General features: G+C 36.9%; 1 protein-coding gene across 1 annotated transcript in view; it reads left to right on the forward strand.

Annotated features, from left to right (window-relative positions):
* Window positions 1–16,609, forward strand: part of UNC13C (unc-13 homolog C) — a 591,853-nt gene extending 575,244 nt beyond the window's left edge. Inside the window, exons 32-34 of the mRNA XM_029237965.1 lie at window positions 9,851–9,943; window positions 11,463–11,622; window positions 14,771–16,609. Coding sequence (XP_029093798.1) covers window positions 9,851–9,943; window positions 11,463–11,622; window positions 14,771–15,056 — 539 coding nt within the window. The 3' untranslated portion in view covers window positions 15,057–16,609. The remainder of the gene's footprint in view (window positions 1–9,850; window positions 9,944–11,462; window positions 11,623–14,770) is intronic.
* The last annotated feature ends 406 nt before the right edge of the window (window positions 16,610–17,015 follow it).

Below are 17,015 nucleotides of genomic sequence, written 5' to 3' on the forward strand. Positions count from 1 at the left end.
ACCGGGACACGAACCCGCGTCCCCTGCATCGACGGGCGGACGCTCAACCACTGCGCCACCAGGGAAGCCCCAGAAGACCTTTGTAGAGGCAAGCTAGTTTGTCAGTGGAAAGAGACCTTCACTGAAAATAACAAGACCCACCACTGATACTGCCAAGCTATGGAAATTTGTACAAGACACTTAGCCTCAACTTCCTTACCTCTAAAACAAAGATATCGGATCAAATAGTTTCCAAGGCCCACTCTAGTTCTAACATTAAAACTATATATTTTTCAATACTAAAATATTTCAGGTTAAGATAACTAAACTTTCCAAAACAATTCTAAAAGGATACCCAACTAGCATAGTGACTTACTTCCAGGATTTGACACATTTCAAATCTTAGTAATCACTGATTAATTTTTCAGCCACACATTTAAGCATGCTATAGCATGGAAACTCACTGATATAAAGTAACAGTATAAGATGTTTCAATCAATAGTAGGTTTAAGGATAAAACACAGAGAGCTATGAAACCATAAACATCCCAGAACACAAAATTAATTTCAATATACATTTGAATGATTACCATGGGGCTTAATATAAAAAGCTGCAAATGAAAACTAAATATTATCGTACACACAAAAATAACTTTAAGATACATAGATGCTTTCTGTCTATGCAGTATGTTCTTTGTCTTAGATTTCACATCTTCTTCTGCCTTTCAGTTCACCAAGACTTTAAATGCCATTAACAACAACAAAAAAGACAAAACCACCAAGACAGTTTGCTTTCTCCTCTTTGATGTGAAAAAAGGAAGGGGGAGGGGAAAAGAGTAGAAGAGAAGCTATTCAATGAACATCACAGCATGTCAGAGATCTGAGGTCAAATTTCAGTTTTCCATTTACTGATTTTGACAGGTAACTAACATCCGTGCCCAACTGCACCATCTATAAAATGTACACGATACCTTTATCTGATATCAGAGCAAGATCTTATCCTTAAAGCATTCAGCACAATGCCTGGCACACACAAGTAGTCAAAAATTGTACCCATAATTGTTATCATGACCATGAATTACTTCAAATATAAATCTTAAATAACATGGAGATAATGAGCAAACAAAAAGGAAGGAACATGAGGAAAGCAAAAAAGGCATAAGAGAAGGAATGGAGCTTAAGTCAAGCCACTTCCTGGTTTATTCTACTCCTACCACCTCTGATGATATCTAACGACCTAGAAAGCTGAATGGAGGTAAGTTACTCCCACCTGGAGCCCTAGACTTGAAGGTGGGAGGAGAAGTAGGGCAGGTCAGCTGATACTGAACTATGACATTGCCAGAGTGGTCATCCCTCATGAATTCACCACACCTTTCCTTTGAGGGGCCCAGCAAAGTCCCATGAGGACTGATTCAAACCCCTTTGTCAGGGGCTTAAGCAGTTTGGTAAACTTGTACAAATGACTTGAGCAGCTGTGATATTTTTCATCTAATATTTTACAGGATGCTAATTGAGACTTGGAGGTAATTATTTAAAACATTACATGAATAATCATTACTAAATGTTTTTTAAATCATTCATTCACAGAATGTACTAAAATTATGTTGGGTGAGAGACTAACTCTATTAGGGGTGCTTATATAATGGTATATTATAATCTGATAGTAATCAGGATCTATTATCAAAAAGCTTTTTATCAAAAGCTGCTCTTCTAAAGAGAACTTCAAATTAAACCATCAGTTCTTTCATCCTCCTGCCCTTTGCCAATGTTTACTCACATGAGCGTTACTCATTCCTGAATAGAGAGTTTGGTATTCAGGATCCAATAATGTTGGTGACAATGGACACATTCTAGGGACCCAGATGTTGATTGGAGGCACAATAGCCTAATTTCTATGGATTTAGAATAGACAAGATTATGTAACAGGCATAGCCTCTGATTAAATCTTCATGAAATGCTCATAAAAATTGTTAAATAGATGAATAACAAGCTCCATATTAGATTATTTTCATATTTCATTCCGTCACAAGTGGAAATCTCTTGTATGTTACCTTCTCTTCTCTTTTTGGAAAATAACTGCTTGATTGATATATACCTTCTTCAACTTGAAGATGCTTCTATTCAATACCATTTTTATTCAGGGATAGGCAGTCAACAGATTTCACCATGCAAACGTTAGATGGATCAGATCAAGGTTATAGCAAACCAACCCCACCAAATGGGAAGAAAAATCTATTGCACAGTGCAGCACAGATGTAGATCACATCTGACTCAATTAAGCAGCTTCCACAGTTTCAGCAACTGCAAAGGTATTAAATGAATCAACTCAAATATGTACAATCATAAAAATAACTGTGCAAACTGAAACTGTTCAAAGCAATCTTGCTAATTAATGGGGAAAATTATAATTCTACCAAGACTTTTGAAAACATTCTGTCAAAAGAAACAAAATCTTTTGCTGTCAGCTATAAATGTACAGGGAAATGAAAAAAGAGAAAACATCTATATTTAATATGCTGTAATTGGAAGCATTAGAAACATGGAGAATTAAAGCAGTTCGTTTTTTTTTTTTTAAATCTTATCGAGTGTAGTTTGAACAGCACTTGCCTTTTTCTTCTCGTCACATAACCATAAGGCGCAAGCATCTTTTCTGTGCCTTGGTGAATTGTCATTCCTCAGTTTGGATCAGTCACCAGCAGTTTATCCTTCCTGCTTTCGATGCGGTAACATATCTAAGAGTTCCTTTAATGTGAAGTTTTTCTCCAATGTCACCTCTACTAGGACATCTTCATCTTCTTTCTCATTTATGTCAATACGGTCACTTTTCATTAAGTTCCTTGTCTGCTTCTCTAGGGCCCGGCATGGGCAGTAATGTCAACATTCACAAGGTCAGTAAATTTTTTCTATTAATCCATTTACATTCTATACAAGTTTCACTCCAGTGTTATCACTTTTTGTTCCTTTCTTTTGCACTTTCTTCTTTTCTGGCTCATTCCCTCTTTTGATTATCCAGGTTTTTACCACTGGAAAACAAGGCAGCAACACAACTACACACTTGGCTATGTGTGAACTGGACAGGGGCACAGTGACCAATCACCAACAGGCTTTAAAAGAAGTGATGTCATTGGTTGCTGATGATAATACCTATCTGTTACTTAAATGATGATTTGTGGACTGAGAAACTAGCAGCAAAGTTTGTACTTTAGGCAGTGATACACGTTCAATAGGCCATGATAACTGAAATTTGAATGTGTCAGTGGGAAATGGGTGCTATTTAACTAAACTGTGGGGACTGAAATCCAGGCGTATCATGGAACATGAAAACCCGTGCAAAGTGAGGACTGCTTGCATGTTTAATCAATGAATAAATATACACTGGCCATTTAATATGTATCAAAAGAATATTATGTTTATTGTATGAATTAGAGATAAGAAGTATGGATTATTAATATGAGTAGAGGCTTCCTGCCATTATGGACTATAGTTAGGAAGAAAAATATCTGCATAAGTAACTACAATACTAGGCATAACATAGGTGCTAGGAGTGGTATAAACACTGTGCCATGGAAACACAAACCTGCAGTTCTCAGGAGACACTTACGAATAGCATGACTATTAAGCAATAACTGTAATAACGATAAAACCTTTTACACTAGTTGCATCTACTCAAAATTGTCAGAAGACGGTCACATTCCTAATTCCACTTTTTTAAGGTTGTACCATATTAAGCAGGCAGCTCTCAAGACTATGTTTGACTTGGTTGAGCAGTAAATTTCACATTTTATGTTAGAAAAGGAAATGTGTATTTTCTAGTCAATGTTTCCACCCAAGAGGTTCCACAAGATTGTTCAGGGATTGCTGAGTACATAAGTTTGATTTTCAACATGCTTTTCCCCACCAATGCAGCCCTCCAAATCTTTTTAGAAAACACACACACGCGCACAGAGTTAGGATGTACAAGTGGAGGACGAGAGAGCAGCAGTTTGGGAAAGGGAAAAACATATCCATGCATTTAGAGTACCTTTTAAAAAGCTTTAGGCACGTTTCTTTAGCCGTTAGTTGTTTTCAAACAGCATAAAATTTCTCCTCCATAAGTAAGAGCACCAAACAGAAACCACATATTTTCCTTATTCAATTTTTATATATTCTCTAATAAAAATCAATTTCTATAACAACAGAGTTAAAGCCTTTAAATTACCTTGGTAAAGTTTCTGGTTAGAAACTCAGATGAAGAAATGGTACCTCCTGGTGAGTGCTCTGATGGAAGGCTTTTCTCAGTTACAAATCTGTTAAATCAATAACTTTCCTGACCATAATTTCTAGATGTTTACTCTGGGCAGAAACCAGCCATTGCTACATTACTATTTATAGTAATACATATTAGACCACACATAAAAGTCTTAACCACAAACCCAGGTGCTGAGCAGGCTCTGATCCCTGGTGTAACAACAGAGACAAATACACAATCTGGATGTATTTTCAGTGTTGCTGAGACACCATCTCTCATTTACTCTGATTTCAACAATAGTTAAACAAACAAACAAAAAACCTTTAGTAATCAAGAAAACTCATTTCACTGAATTCTTGATTAATCAAAGGTTTTATTGATACATCGTAGTGGGGAAGAACATTCCCTAATAGACATTCAACATGAGGGCTCTTAAAAACCTTCCATCCCTAGCGTACTCAGCCCAGAAAATCTTACTGAAGAAAGTAAGAATTCCAAAGTTGTTGGGGAAAACTCCAGTCACTCATGTTGTCTTATTGCAGTATTTGATTTAGATAACTATAGCATCAGTGGATTTTTCTCCATAATTTTTCTATGAATCTTTGAGGTATTTAATAACTTTGAAATACTCTTAAGAATTATTATCATCATAAACTTGGATCCATTTACCAGATAGCTGTTATGTGCCAGGCACATAATATCCTACATATTTTTCAAAATTTTCCCTTTTTAGCCTCACCATAATGTTGCCAGGTAGGTGTATCCCCACTTTACAAATAAGGAAATGCAAGTTTATGGAGTTTTAAACTGTTAATGAGTGACAGACCAGATTCATGATCAGGGAAGTCTGATTTCACTGCCCAGTTTTTTTTATACTATGTTATAGTATTTGAGGAAATCAGGAATATAACTACAGATTATTTTTATAGAATAATAAAAGATGAGTATTTTACACTAGAGGTGTTTGGACAGAGCTTCATAAGATAATGGAGGGAGGATGTTCCAAACATGTGGTTTGAGTGGATGAAAACATGAAGAAAGTTTTGAAGAATGAAGCCAAAGACAACAGCGTGGACCAGAAGTGCAGATGAAGGAAAGGTCATCAGAAGTATCCTTGCAAGGCGCTGGGTTTTAGGATTTGATTCAAGATGTAATAAGATGCAAGTGGGAGGTTTTCCAGAAGGGAATAGGGTGATAAAAATGATCTATCTTTTACACAGATGAGACAAATTCTTTCAAAATCTAGGTCTGACTATGCCACCCATAGCCAAAAACTTAACAGACTTCTCTGTATCTCCAAGATAATATCTGACAACTTTTATTTATTTATTTATTTATTTATTTTTGTCTAACAACTTTTAAATGGCATTCAGAGGACCCACATTTTCTTTAACATTTCCTCTTGTTACTCCATCTGTGCTTGCTCCACCCATAATGAACTCCTTGCAAATTTCCAGGAGACACCATTCTGTTTTATGCATCCACATGTGGGTGCATGCTATTTTCTGCTCCTTTGTCTAAAAAAAATGAATTTCAGCTCAACCTTCAAGAGTCTCCTTAAGCATCTTCTCCCCTGTAAAATCCATCATGATAACAGTTAAGTAGTGAGTGTCCATATTTTATGTCCTGTCTCCCCCACCCAAACAAATTGTCTCAATGTTCCTCAAGACCTAAGAATATTGTGAAAATACTAGAGGCATTTCCATTAAAGTTATGAGCAAATCAAAGATGTTAACTCTATTAGCCAAGGTCGCAGTAGGAATCAGATGGCACACTCAATTAAGATTATTTGAGAAGGATTTAACAGAGAAACTATGGACAAAGATATGTGCTGGATATAAAGAGACCAGAAAAAATAGTAAACTAACCTCCCTGCAACAAAAATAACAAGGGAGGAAGAAGCTCCTAAAACCAGGAAAGAGACTGTCTCCTATTGAGGGCTGGTGAGGGGAATTTTGATTTTTGGTTGCAGGATTCAGCCAGCAAAAGGTGACCCCACAGGAAGGAGACTAAAGAAAGAAATACCTGACCCGACTCTACTCCCTCCTTCCCCTGCCTTGCCAGGACTTCTCAGCGGCAGTACAGTATAGAGGAGACCATTGAATTGTCCATCTAAGGGCAGAGTAGAGAAGGGTGGAAAATGAATTTGGAGAGCCAAATGGAGGATAACAAGCATGTCCACTTCTAACACTGTCAATGGAATATAGTATCAGAAACATAAGCTAATAAAATTAGCCAAGGCAAACAATATGAGGTATAAAAAATGGAAAGGAGAAGTGTCATTCACTGAAAATAATATGATTGTATTTCATTTACTCAAAAGGGGTAAATGTAAATCTTTCATTAAAAATTCAGTTGGCTGAATAAAAAAAATATACAAAAATCACTAGCCTTCCTGTTATAAAATATAATGGAAGAAACGGTCCCATTTAAAATAGGATGAGATACCACAGCTAGGAATAAGCTTTTAAAATGTTTAATATTCACGTGAAGAAAAATGTAAAACATTATTGAAATACACAAAAGGAGACTTGAATAATGGGAAGATATATTCTATTTTTCATATCATAAATATGTCACCAGTTTAGGAATGATATCAAACTATTTTATTTTTCCAAAAAGTGTTATCAGCTTCTCTTATGAGCCCTACTTTCTACTGCATACACACCTCCCTCGTTGATATCGACACCCAGGTACGTACCATGTTAATTACTTGCACTATTAGGAAGTTATTCAGGTTCTAAGACCTTGTTCTGCTCACATTAAAGTTTTAGTCACTTATTGGATATAAAGCTCTCCTTTCTACAGAAGCAGGGGGAAATGGTGACTCTAGCAGTAGAAGCAGGAGGTGGAGGAAGACATGAGCTTCTGTAATGTGTACCTTTCCTCTTTCTCCTGGACGTAGTTTCCCTGATATTGAGGAGGAAGGAAAGAGAGAAAAGAGAAAGATGACTCTTTATTTAAACCTCAATGGTTGGGGACTTCCCTGGTGGTCCAGTGGTGAAGAATTCAGCTTCCAACCCAGGGGACATGGGTTCAATCCCTGGTCGGGGAACTAAGATCCCACGTGCCCAGGGGCAACGAAGCCCACGCGCCACAACTACTGAGCTCGTGCACCTCAACTAGAGAGCCCACGTGCCACAACCAGAGAGAGAAAACCACGCACCATAACTAGAGAGAGAAAACATGGAGGCCACAACTAGAGAGAAGCCCATGAGCCGCAGCAAAGAGCCTGTATGCTACAATGAAAGATCTCACATGCCTCAACAAAGATCCCGTGTGCCGCAACTAAGATTTGATGCAGCCAAAAATAATAAGTAAATAAAATAAAATAAATAAATAAACTTCAATGGTGGCCATTAGTGGTCATTATCTATTTAAAGGTCATTATCTATTCAGTTAGTGGTAGAGCTTTTCCAGCTCCTTCTCCTAGGGAAAGTACAAGCTTGATTGATAGAACTGGCTGGTGTGAAACTTATTTCCAAATAGTTCCCCAGGGCATTGATGAACTCTTCCAAGACTCAAGACCTGGCCACTTTTTCCTGCTGCACCTCACCTGGGCATAGCACGTTCCTTTGAGAGGCCTGCCTCTTTACCACATCTGTGACAATCCCTGATAAAACCAGAGCCTACACATGATCCCTCTCTTGTCCCCAACTCTGGCACTTCAAGGCCATTCAGGAGGCATCTGCCATATTTCTCAGCAACCATGACTTTAAGCAGACGGGAAGGTACTGGCATACTCTGTGGCTTGCTGTTCCTCACTGGGCCATGTCCAGGTCTGCTAAGTAGGCAGCCAATTAAAAAATGAAATGCTGGGCTTCCCTGGTGGCGCAGTGGTTGAGAGTCCGCCTGCAGATGCAGGGGACATGGGTTCGTGCCCCGGTCTGGGAAGATCCCACATGCTGTGGAGCGGCTGGGCCCGTGAGCCATGGCCGCTGAGCCTGTGCGTCCGGAGCCTGTGCTCCGCGACGGGAGAGGCCACAGCAGCGAGAGGCCCGCGTACCGCAAAAAAAAAAAAAAATGAAATGCTCATCTTGCTAGCACTTCCAGAGTCTAGGAGTACTTCTCTTGGAGTTTTCTTTCCTTCACCTCAGGAAAAGGAAACATTTCCGCTCTTCCCTTCCCACAGAACAATGAACAGTCCCTTGGCTAATGCCCAAAGTGATCCCTTACTATCTTTCAATTCTTTTATAATCAAATGGCTGGGGTGGGGTGTGGGTGAGAGAGCTGCTTGTGGTGAAGCAGCTCTTCTCAGCACGTCCTGTTAAGAGGTTCCGGCTGAAATCCAGTGATTTCCTGAAGTTAGAAATTGGAAGTCTCTTAGAACCTTTCATTTTCAGCTTGGTCACTAGCCATTTATTTTACAAAAATAAGATTCTTATTACTCTCATATATATTGTAAATGGTTAAAATCTCTATGGGGCAAAATTAGAATTCCACCTACCTTTGACAAATAAATACCATTTCTAAAATTATACTATAGATAAACTTGTAAATATGAAAAATAATTATTTGTTACATTTTGCTCATAAGAGTGAGAGATTAGAAACAACCAAAGTGTAGTTAAATAAATAATAGATGTTCGTATAATGGAATAAAGGCTAAACATTATTTTAAATGTTTTAAATAGTTTAATGTTTTCATTAGTAAGCAGATTAGTGATTCATTTTTAAGCAAGTACTCAGGGAACACTGACTTTGTAGTTAATGCAGTGATATTCCAGACTATATTAAAGAATGGGGCTTAGCTTTATGTATACTGAAATGGAATGATCTTCTTGATATATTTTTAGGTGAAAAGACAAAGGCAAGGTAAATGATAATTAGAGCATGTGCTTTTATTTGTGAAAAAAATATACATGCTTATAGATGATATGTTAATAGATAAGTGTGTGTGTATGAAGTTGATGTAGTTATCCCTGTTTTACAAATGAGAAAACCAAGACTTGAGAACATAGCAAATTCCAATCACAGAACCAGTTGCAGCATAACTATGATTTGAATTCAAGCTTATCTGACCCCAAATCACAGGCACTTTCCAATACAACATTCTTAACCTTTGACTAACGTTTATCAGGGTAGAATTGACTACTCCTTTTTATACCATCAGTCGACCTTGTAAATGTATCTATTTTAGAATGTATCACACTATATACAGCAATATGTGTATATGTTGCTCTCCCCTGGTCTGGTGTGGGCCTCGTGAGGGCAGGTGCTCTGTAGAGCCAGCTTTGTATCCTGGGTGCTCTGGTGTGGTACACTGAAGAAAAGCACTTCACAAAGGAATGAAAGGCATGATACATCTTTGTACGTAAGCATCAACGGAGGAGAGCTTTATTAAGTGCCTAGTAAGGCAACTGCCTTTTTTTTTTTTAACAATAGTAATACTAAGAGTGTGCCTTAAGGTATCTGAGTACTATATGAAAGTTTAGCTAAATGGGCTAAATATGGTTATACCCAAGCCTCAAACCTGCATAGCAAATTTAATTTAGTGAACATTTATCAAAATCTATTACGTGCTGTTAACGAAAAGAACCATTTATTTCTATGATCACACTTTACAGTCCCTTGTGCACAGAGTGCTGATGGCCATTATTAAGTGGTCTGAAACGTCAGGCCAGTAAACTTTTGCTGATTTGCAGGTCCCTCCTCCAGAGATTCAGTGGGTCAGATATCTGTTCATGTGGACATCACCGCCACCCCAGGAACAGGAGAGCATAAAGTCACTATAAAAGGTATATTTCGGGTCCAGGTAGATAAAACAGCCTATGAGACTTTAACCTCTGGAAATAATTATATCAAAAATGTTTTTTCTTGAATCTCTCTTTAAAAATGTATATTAAATGATTTCAGGGCATGCTCGGAATTTCTTCATGAATCTAGAACTTTTGATTTAAAACTGAAACAAATGAATGGCACAGGTACTTAATTACCTGAAATATCTAAATGGTTTAAATACATTGGTGATTACATTTCAAAACTGTATACATTGAACATGTTCTCTATGGTTGAGGCTATGATATACATTGAACATTGGTGCTGTGGTTGGCTCCAACTTGCCAGTGACATTTTAGATGTTAAGTCAGCATGTTCTTACTATGCACATAATCTACCTACTTTTTCTATGTGATTTCCAACAACTGTTTGATTTTTTTTAAATGGGTGGTTGAATCAATTGGTTTTATATTGTAAAAGCACAATCTGAAAAGAGGGGTCATTTCAAAGATATAATTTAATGATTAATACTTTCCTCAATAGAACCATGTTCTATTTTTATATTATTATAGACTTAGTCACTTTAAATAATATCTACTTTAATCAAAACCATGGCCTTCTAACATATTTTAAAATTGCATTACCTGATGTAGCTTTGTATTATAAAAGTAATACTGCTATGGGCTATAATAGATTATATACAGTACTGGTAATCATACAGAAAAGTGGGCATGACTATATATTCCAGTGTCACTAAATATATTTGAAAAATATTTTGACAATGCATATCAAATGGTAAAAGTTTTATCAACCTTTTACATTAGCAAATTTAATTGTAAGACAATTCCTTAAGGATATCATCATCAAAGGATGAGCAAACCTGTATGAGAATGTTCATTTAAGTATTATTTATGATGCCTGAAATTAGGAAACCGCCATAATATGCAACAACAAGTGACTGGGTAAATATAGAATGAAATGTACATATAATGAAATATTTGCTGTTGGAAAATATATAATAAATTAGAATGCTACCCGTGATGGGCTTAAAAAATAAAGCTACTTATAAGACTGCAATACATTATGATCCCATTCTATATATAAAGATTGAAAACGTCATACCAAAATATTAACTCATTTCTTCTGAGTGATAAAATTATATATTTTTTAAATCTATTTTCTGTATATTTTCTAAATATTTTATGATGAACATATAATTTTAATATGAAAAGCATCATTTTTTCACCTAAACAAGAATCACAACTTTTCAGTATTAATGATTGTCATTTCACTTACAGCTAACATTTGCCATCCCAATGCCACATGGCTTAGAGCTGAAAGCGCCATCAAGCGTGCAGCCCAGAGAGTAAATGGTTTTTCCTTGTCAGTGGGGCTAGGGTGCTATCAAATGCAAGTTACAACTTCATACATCATTTTTAAAAATAAAAATTCACTCTAAGGATCAAAGGGAGAGTCTAGGATTCCACACATTGGTTTGCTAATACTTTATATTCCTGTCTCTTTCCTTTTGGTTTTTAGTGATTGCTATTAATGACTTAAACTGGCAGACCACTGCAACGTTCCGCCCCTTTGTGGAAGTTTGTATGCTGGGACCCAACCTCGGAGACAAGAAGAGAAAACAAGGCACAAAGACAAAAAGCAACACATGGTCACCAAAATATAACGAAACATTTCAGTTGTAAGTTATGACCTGACTCCTTTATTCAACCAGGCAATAGGCATTGTAGAGCTACACTTATGAGCGACTCACAGGGTAGGAATGGCACTGGGCTTTGCTAAGGAAAGCAAAACCTATGGGTTTAAGGATTCCTGTTCATCATTGATCCAAGGCAAATGAACAAGGCTCTGTTTTTAGTTCTCTTCCATTTGTTTAGTATTTGTCCAGTGCCTACCATGTATCAGGCAATAGTATAGGCATTGGATATATGTAGAAGGAGGACTTTGCTCTCATGGAAGTTACTCTCTAGAGGTAAAGAACGTATGATAAGCAACATCATAAATAAATAAAGTTATCATATGATAGTACTAAGCAGAGCATTAAAACAGGGTGATGCAATAGAGTGGTGGGTTGGCTGCTTAGACGGGGTGTTCAGGGAAGCCTCTCTGAGCATGTGCCTTTTAAATAGGAGCCTGAGAAAATAAAGAACCAGTCATGTAGGGAAGAGAGTTGAGAGCATTTTAGGACAAGGAAAATTGCGAGTGCAAGGATTCTAAGCAGGAGCATGCCTGGCATATTTAAGAAACAGTATGTAGTGGGCAAGGGAGTGAGATAAAATGAATTTGAAGAGGTGGTCAGGTACTACATCACACAGGGCTTTGAAGTCAGTGGTAAAGGAGCCTGGGTCACATTCTAAGCTCAATAGGAGACATTGAAGTACTTTCATGTGAGGGTTTGAACAATCTGATTTACATCATTAATGATTATTGTGTTTGCTGTATAGAGAAGTAACTATAGGGAAGGCAAGACCAAACAAGTAGAGATAAGTTAGAAGGCTATTGCAGTAGTCTAGGTAAGAGATAATAGTGACTGATCAGATAGTCTTAGGGAGGAAGGAAGTAGTCAAGAGATGGAAAAAAGTGGAAATATTTTGGATATGTTTTGGAGTTCTAAGAGATCCTATAGAATTTACAGTAGATTGGAGATAGAATATGAAAGAAAGAGTATATGAATTAGGCTCCCAAAAACATTCAATTTAGATTAATTCAAGACATATATTTACAAAGGAACATACAAAGATGTGTGAATAGAGGGACTGTGAGCAATAGTGATGTAACCTGGGGCTAGTAATAGCCAGGTTATTACCCCTCCTGTGCCTATAGGAGAGGAAGAGCAGTTACTAAAATCGGGACTGTGAAACTTCATTTGTAGTCATTCACCTTATTAGGAGAGTGACCTTCCAATGGAGGGAAACAGCCTACTTGAGGGAGCCTCACATGCAAGAAGCCAGAGAAATAAAGTCTGACCTCACTCTCATCATTTTTTCTGATTTTCTAATGACGCTCCCTTTTGGCCAAACCCAACTGGAAGCCAGCACGGAGAAACTCAATGTGTGTAGTCCTTACAGGTCAGCATTGTATTGCAAAGTACAAGAAGAAGGATGGAGAGTAGATCCAGTTGGAGCAAACGGAAGCTATCTGGCACTGAATAAAATCAAGGATGACTCCTAGTTTTTGGCATAAGCAATTGGGTAGCTGTTGAGTTACTGAGATGGGGAAATGGAGACAGGCGATGAGGAGATCAAAGATTTTGTTTTAAATCTATTAATTTGGAGATGCCTACAGTACATCCAAGAGGAAATATTAAATACATAGTTAGATATAACTTGAGAATTATCTGCATATAGATGTAATTAATTCTACAAATCTACATGAGCTGACCCAGAGATAGAGAGCAGGGACACAGGACCAAGCCCTAGGGGCTTTCATACACATGCACACGCATTCACACTTACCAAACCGTCCCTTACTGGTTTGATTCTTTGTTATTTTGCATTCTCGATTTCCCAGAGACCTTGCAGCACTCTGTTCTCTCAATATTTCACTCGGTTACCACTCATTAAAACTTAACTATCCTACCACATCAATTAAAAGGGTTCTAACAGATTAATCCCACTAATAATGCCTGCTAATAAACCAGCTCACAAGATTCCACCTATCTGCTCCTCCAAACTACACAAAAACCTTGATCCAATTGAAAAGTCTTCCAAAAGGTTCTAGGAATACTTGGATAATGCAAAATTCAGATACAACACTGTGAGCTACCAAGACCACAATTCTGGGAAAAGGTGGCATTTTGACTCATTTTAATTCACAAGAAGACCCAGATCCTATCATATTTTGCCATTCTATTCTTACCCCCCAGGATTCCATCTTCTTGTATGTTATTTCAGATTGTCTCTTAAAATAAGTACACAGTTTAGTTGTCAAATGTCACCTGGAAAACAAAAGTCTGACTCGGCAAAATGTTTGATCAGAAAAAATGACTTAGAAAAGGAAGGAATTTGGAAGCTTGTACTGCTGAGGAATAGATGTGCATTCATTAAAAAGTCAGGACTATCTGAGGACGAATTAAAATAAGGGGCAGGGAAGGATTATCCTCAGAGTTTCACCACTCAGCCTTCTTCATTAGGTTCAGTTCTGCACTAAGTTGTCTTGGGTTGTTACCAGGAGAGGCCATCCTCAGTCCCAATCTTGACAGGTCTAACTGTTGCCACAGGAAAGAGCTGGCATTGAAGCACCAGGCTCTGCTGGAACTGATTTACTCTGGAGATCTGTATGCAATTTAACATCTTGTGAATAGTGCTTGATAGTCTGTGCAGTGTGTTCCCCTGAGAAAAGGCTCCTAGATATAATAGCGTATCCAGGAGTCTGAGGTAAAGAAAAGAAATTGTAATAACGGATGTTGAAATGGCACAGAAGTTCTTCCAAAAGGTACCCGTCCCCCCTGGCCTAGCTTCCATGACCCCTAGTAACGCCTCCTACCCCTGTATCACTGGGGAGACCTTGCCTCCAATGATTACTTACAACATAATATTTTAATTCCAGTTTCTATTAATATCCTTAACATCAGGGCAGTAAAGCATTTTTAGATTGATTTCCTATTTCCATCTAGGGAAGGAAGGAGTTTTTAAGTCCGATTGCAGTGACAGCTATGTAAATACAATCTAAGTAAAATTTAAAGGATATTTGCATCAGAGTTCAAAGACAATGATACTCTATTTGCCAATATAATATTCTGAGCAGTATATAAAATTTTCAACAGTCTATTAGAACCATATTGATCCCTATTTGAAAATGCTCCAAATCCATATTTTTAATCCACACAGCATTCTGAGTAAAGAAAACCGCCCACGGGCCTATGAACTTCACCTTTCAGTTAAAGATTACTGCTTTGCCAGAGAAGATCGGATTATCGGAATGACAGTAATTCAGCTCCAGAACATAGCAGAAAAAGGAAGCCACGGGGCATGGTATCCCCTATTGAAAAACGTCTCTATGGATGAAACTGGTTTGACTATCCTTAGAATCCTCTCGCAGAGGACCAGTGACAATGTGGCTAAAGAATTTGTAAGACTTAAATCTGAAACAAGATCTGCTGAAGAGAGTGCTTGAAACAAACACTGCAAGATAGCATCTATGAGAATTCATAAAGTATAACTGTTGGACTACTGCATGCATGTGCAAATACACGGGAATGTTTATTTCACTACGTTTCAGTGTTTGCCAGTACTCAAGAACAATGTCTACAAGGTATGTGGAAAACCTGTGGAACTTTTATACCACTTCTGGTCTTTGAGAAATAAATGTTCCATGAAGTGCCAAAATTATGATGTAAAGTGAAATATCCAGAGTATCTTTTAAAATGTTTATTTCATTACCAATTTCTCATCCATTAAACATACTAAAAAACAGTCTCTTAAGTTGGTCCATTAGTTGTCCTTGTTACATTGGTGTATATGGCCAGTAGATATGAAAGCATCTGTTACTCAAATTCTATTTTATTTAGACTTACCTCATTATAGATGTCTTACAAATACCCTTTTCTATCATGACTAGAAATGCAGTTACTTCTAGAAAGCATTTGTAATTTTATAGTTGCAGATATATTGTGATGATTTTTGCATACATATTAAAATAGAAAATGTGGGAAATATTTTATGCCAACCGGTTTCCAACCTTTCTGAAATCACTGTGAAGAAATGCTCTTAAAGCAAACTTGTAAAAAGTAATGCTAAATAGTTTGTTAACAGTGTTTGACATGTCAACAGAACTTTGTTCTTTAAAACTGCCAAGGTCACATCACATTTGTAAAAAAAAAAAAAAAAAAAAAGGTAAGTTGAAGCATTTGCCATCTAGCATTATGTCTTGGCTTTACTAAATTTCATTCTTTAGAAAGTCAAACGACTAATGGTTTAGGAGTATGATGGAAGGTTTGTTTCTTAAATTACCTATGATAAGTAATTATACAGTTAGTGTTTTCCTTCTGACAGTTATGACTAACTCCTTATTTACTGAGTGCTATAATCAGTTAAATGCTTTTCTCTTTTTAGAAATATTCAACAGTTTTTACTGAATGCAGCATTACTATATATTGCACTGGAGCAAAATGTCACGTCTTCAACTATTTAGTGAAAAATGTAAAATGAAGTCTGAAGAAATTGCTTACAGTTTTGTAATTTATGTTATTTATAAGCCCAAAATGCATACAATGCAATAGGAAAACAACTTATTACAGCTCGGTAGATAAAAATATAACTAGGTTAGAGTTTGAATATGAAATAGTCTATGAATAGTTGCATTTTCTCTGTTTTTATGGTTTGACTTTTTAGAATCTGTACCTAAGTACTTGGCTGTAGAACAGGACTTTGTAGATGTAACTTATGGTCATAACTGTTAGTGGGCAACATACATATGCAGGAACAAGATCCTGTTATAGTGACTGTGCTTTGTGAACGAGCTGGTCTGATATGTTAAGAACAGAAATGAAAAGTATCATGACTTTCAGAACCATGCTGTTACTGGGTGTGAAAACACAGACAGTAAGATCCACTAATTCATGTTAAATTGATAAGCAAGTGCTTTGTTAATGACGTCTCCAAATGCATAGTACAATGCAATCCTCTGGCGTATGCATTAATAAATGGATGTATATTGAGCACATGCAATACTTCATTGTATCTTCTGCCTTTTTATTTCATGTATGCAACATCATTCCACTATTTAAGAATAAAAAATCCAGGCTCTTTTTACTGGATAGAACACTCTTCACAATGTTTAGTTCTAGTATCTCATTAGAATTTGAAAAAAATTTTTCCAGGAGTTGTATTCATGGAAAAAGCCACATATTACAGGATAATTACCCTGAAAATAAGAAAAAAAGCTGATGTATCTACCTGTCTGTACGTCTCTGAATACTGTTAAGCCATGAAGAAAATTCAACATTCAACATATAGACAAGCAACACAGTTAAATAAAAACTTACATGACAAAAGGTTTCATTGTTTTATTGCAAGATTCATTCAAGATTTATAACAATTTTACAGAACATTGACTTGAGCTCTTTAGGAGCAC

The sequence above is a fragment of the Monodon monoceros genome, unplaced genomic scaffold, assembly GCF_005190385.1.
Source record: "Monodon monoceros isolate NGI ecotype Baffin Bay Population unplaced genomic scaffold, NGI_Narwhal_1 Super_Scaffold_21, whole genome shotgun sequence".
Lineage (NCBI taxonomy): Eukaryota > Metazoa > Chordata > Mammalia > Artiodactyla > Monodontidae > Monodon > Monodon monoceros.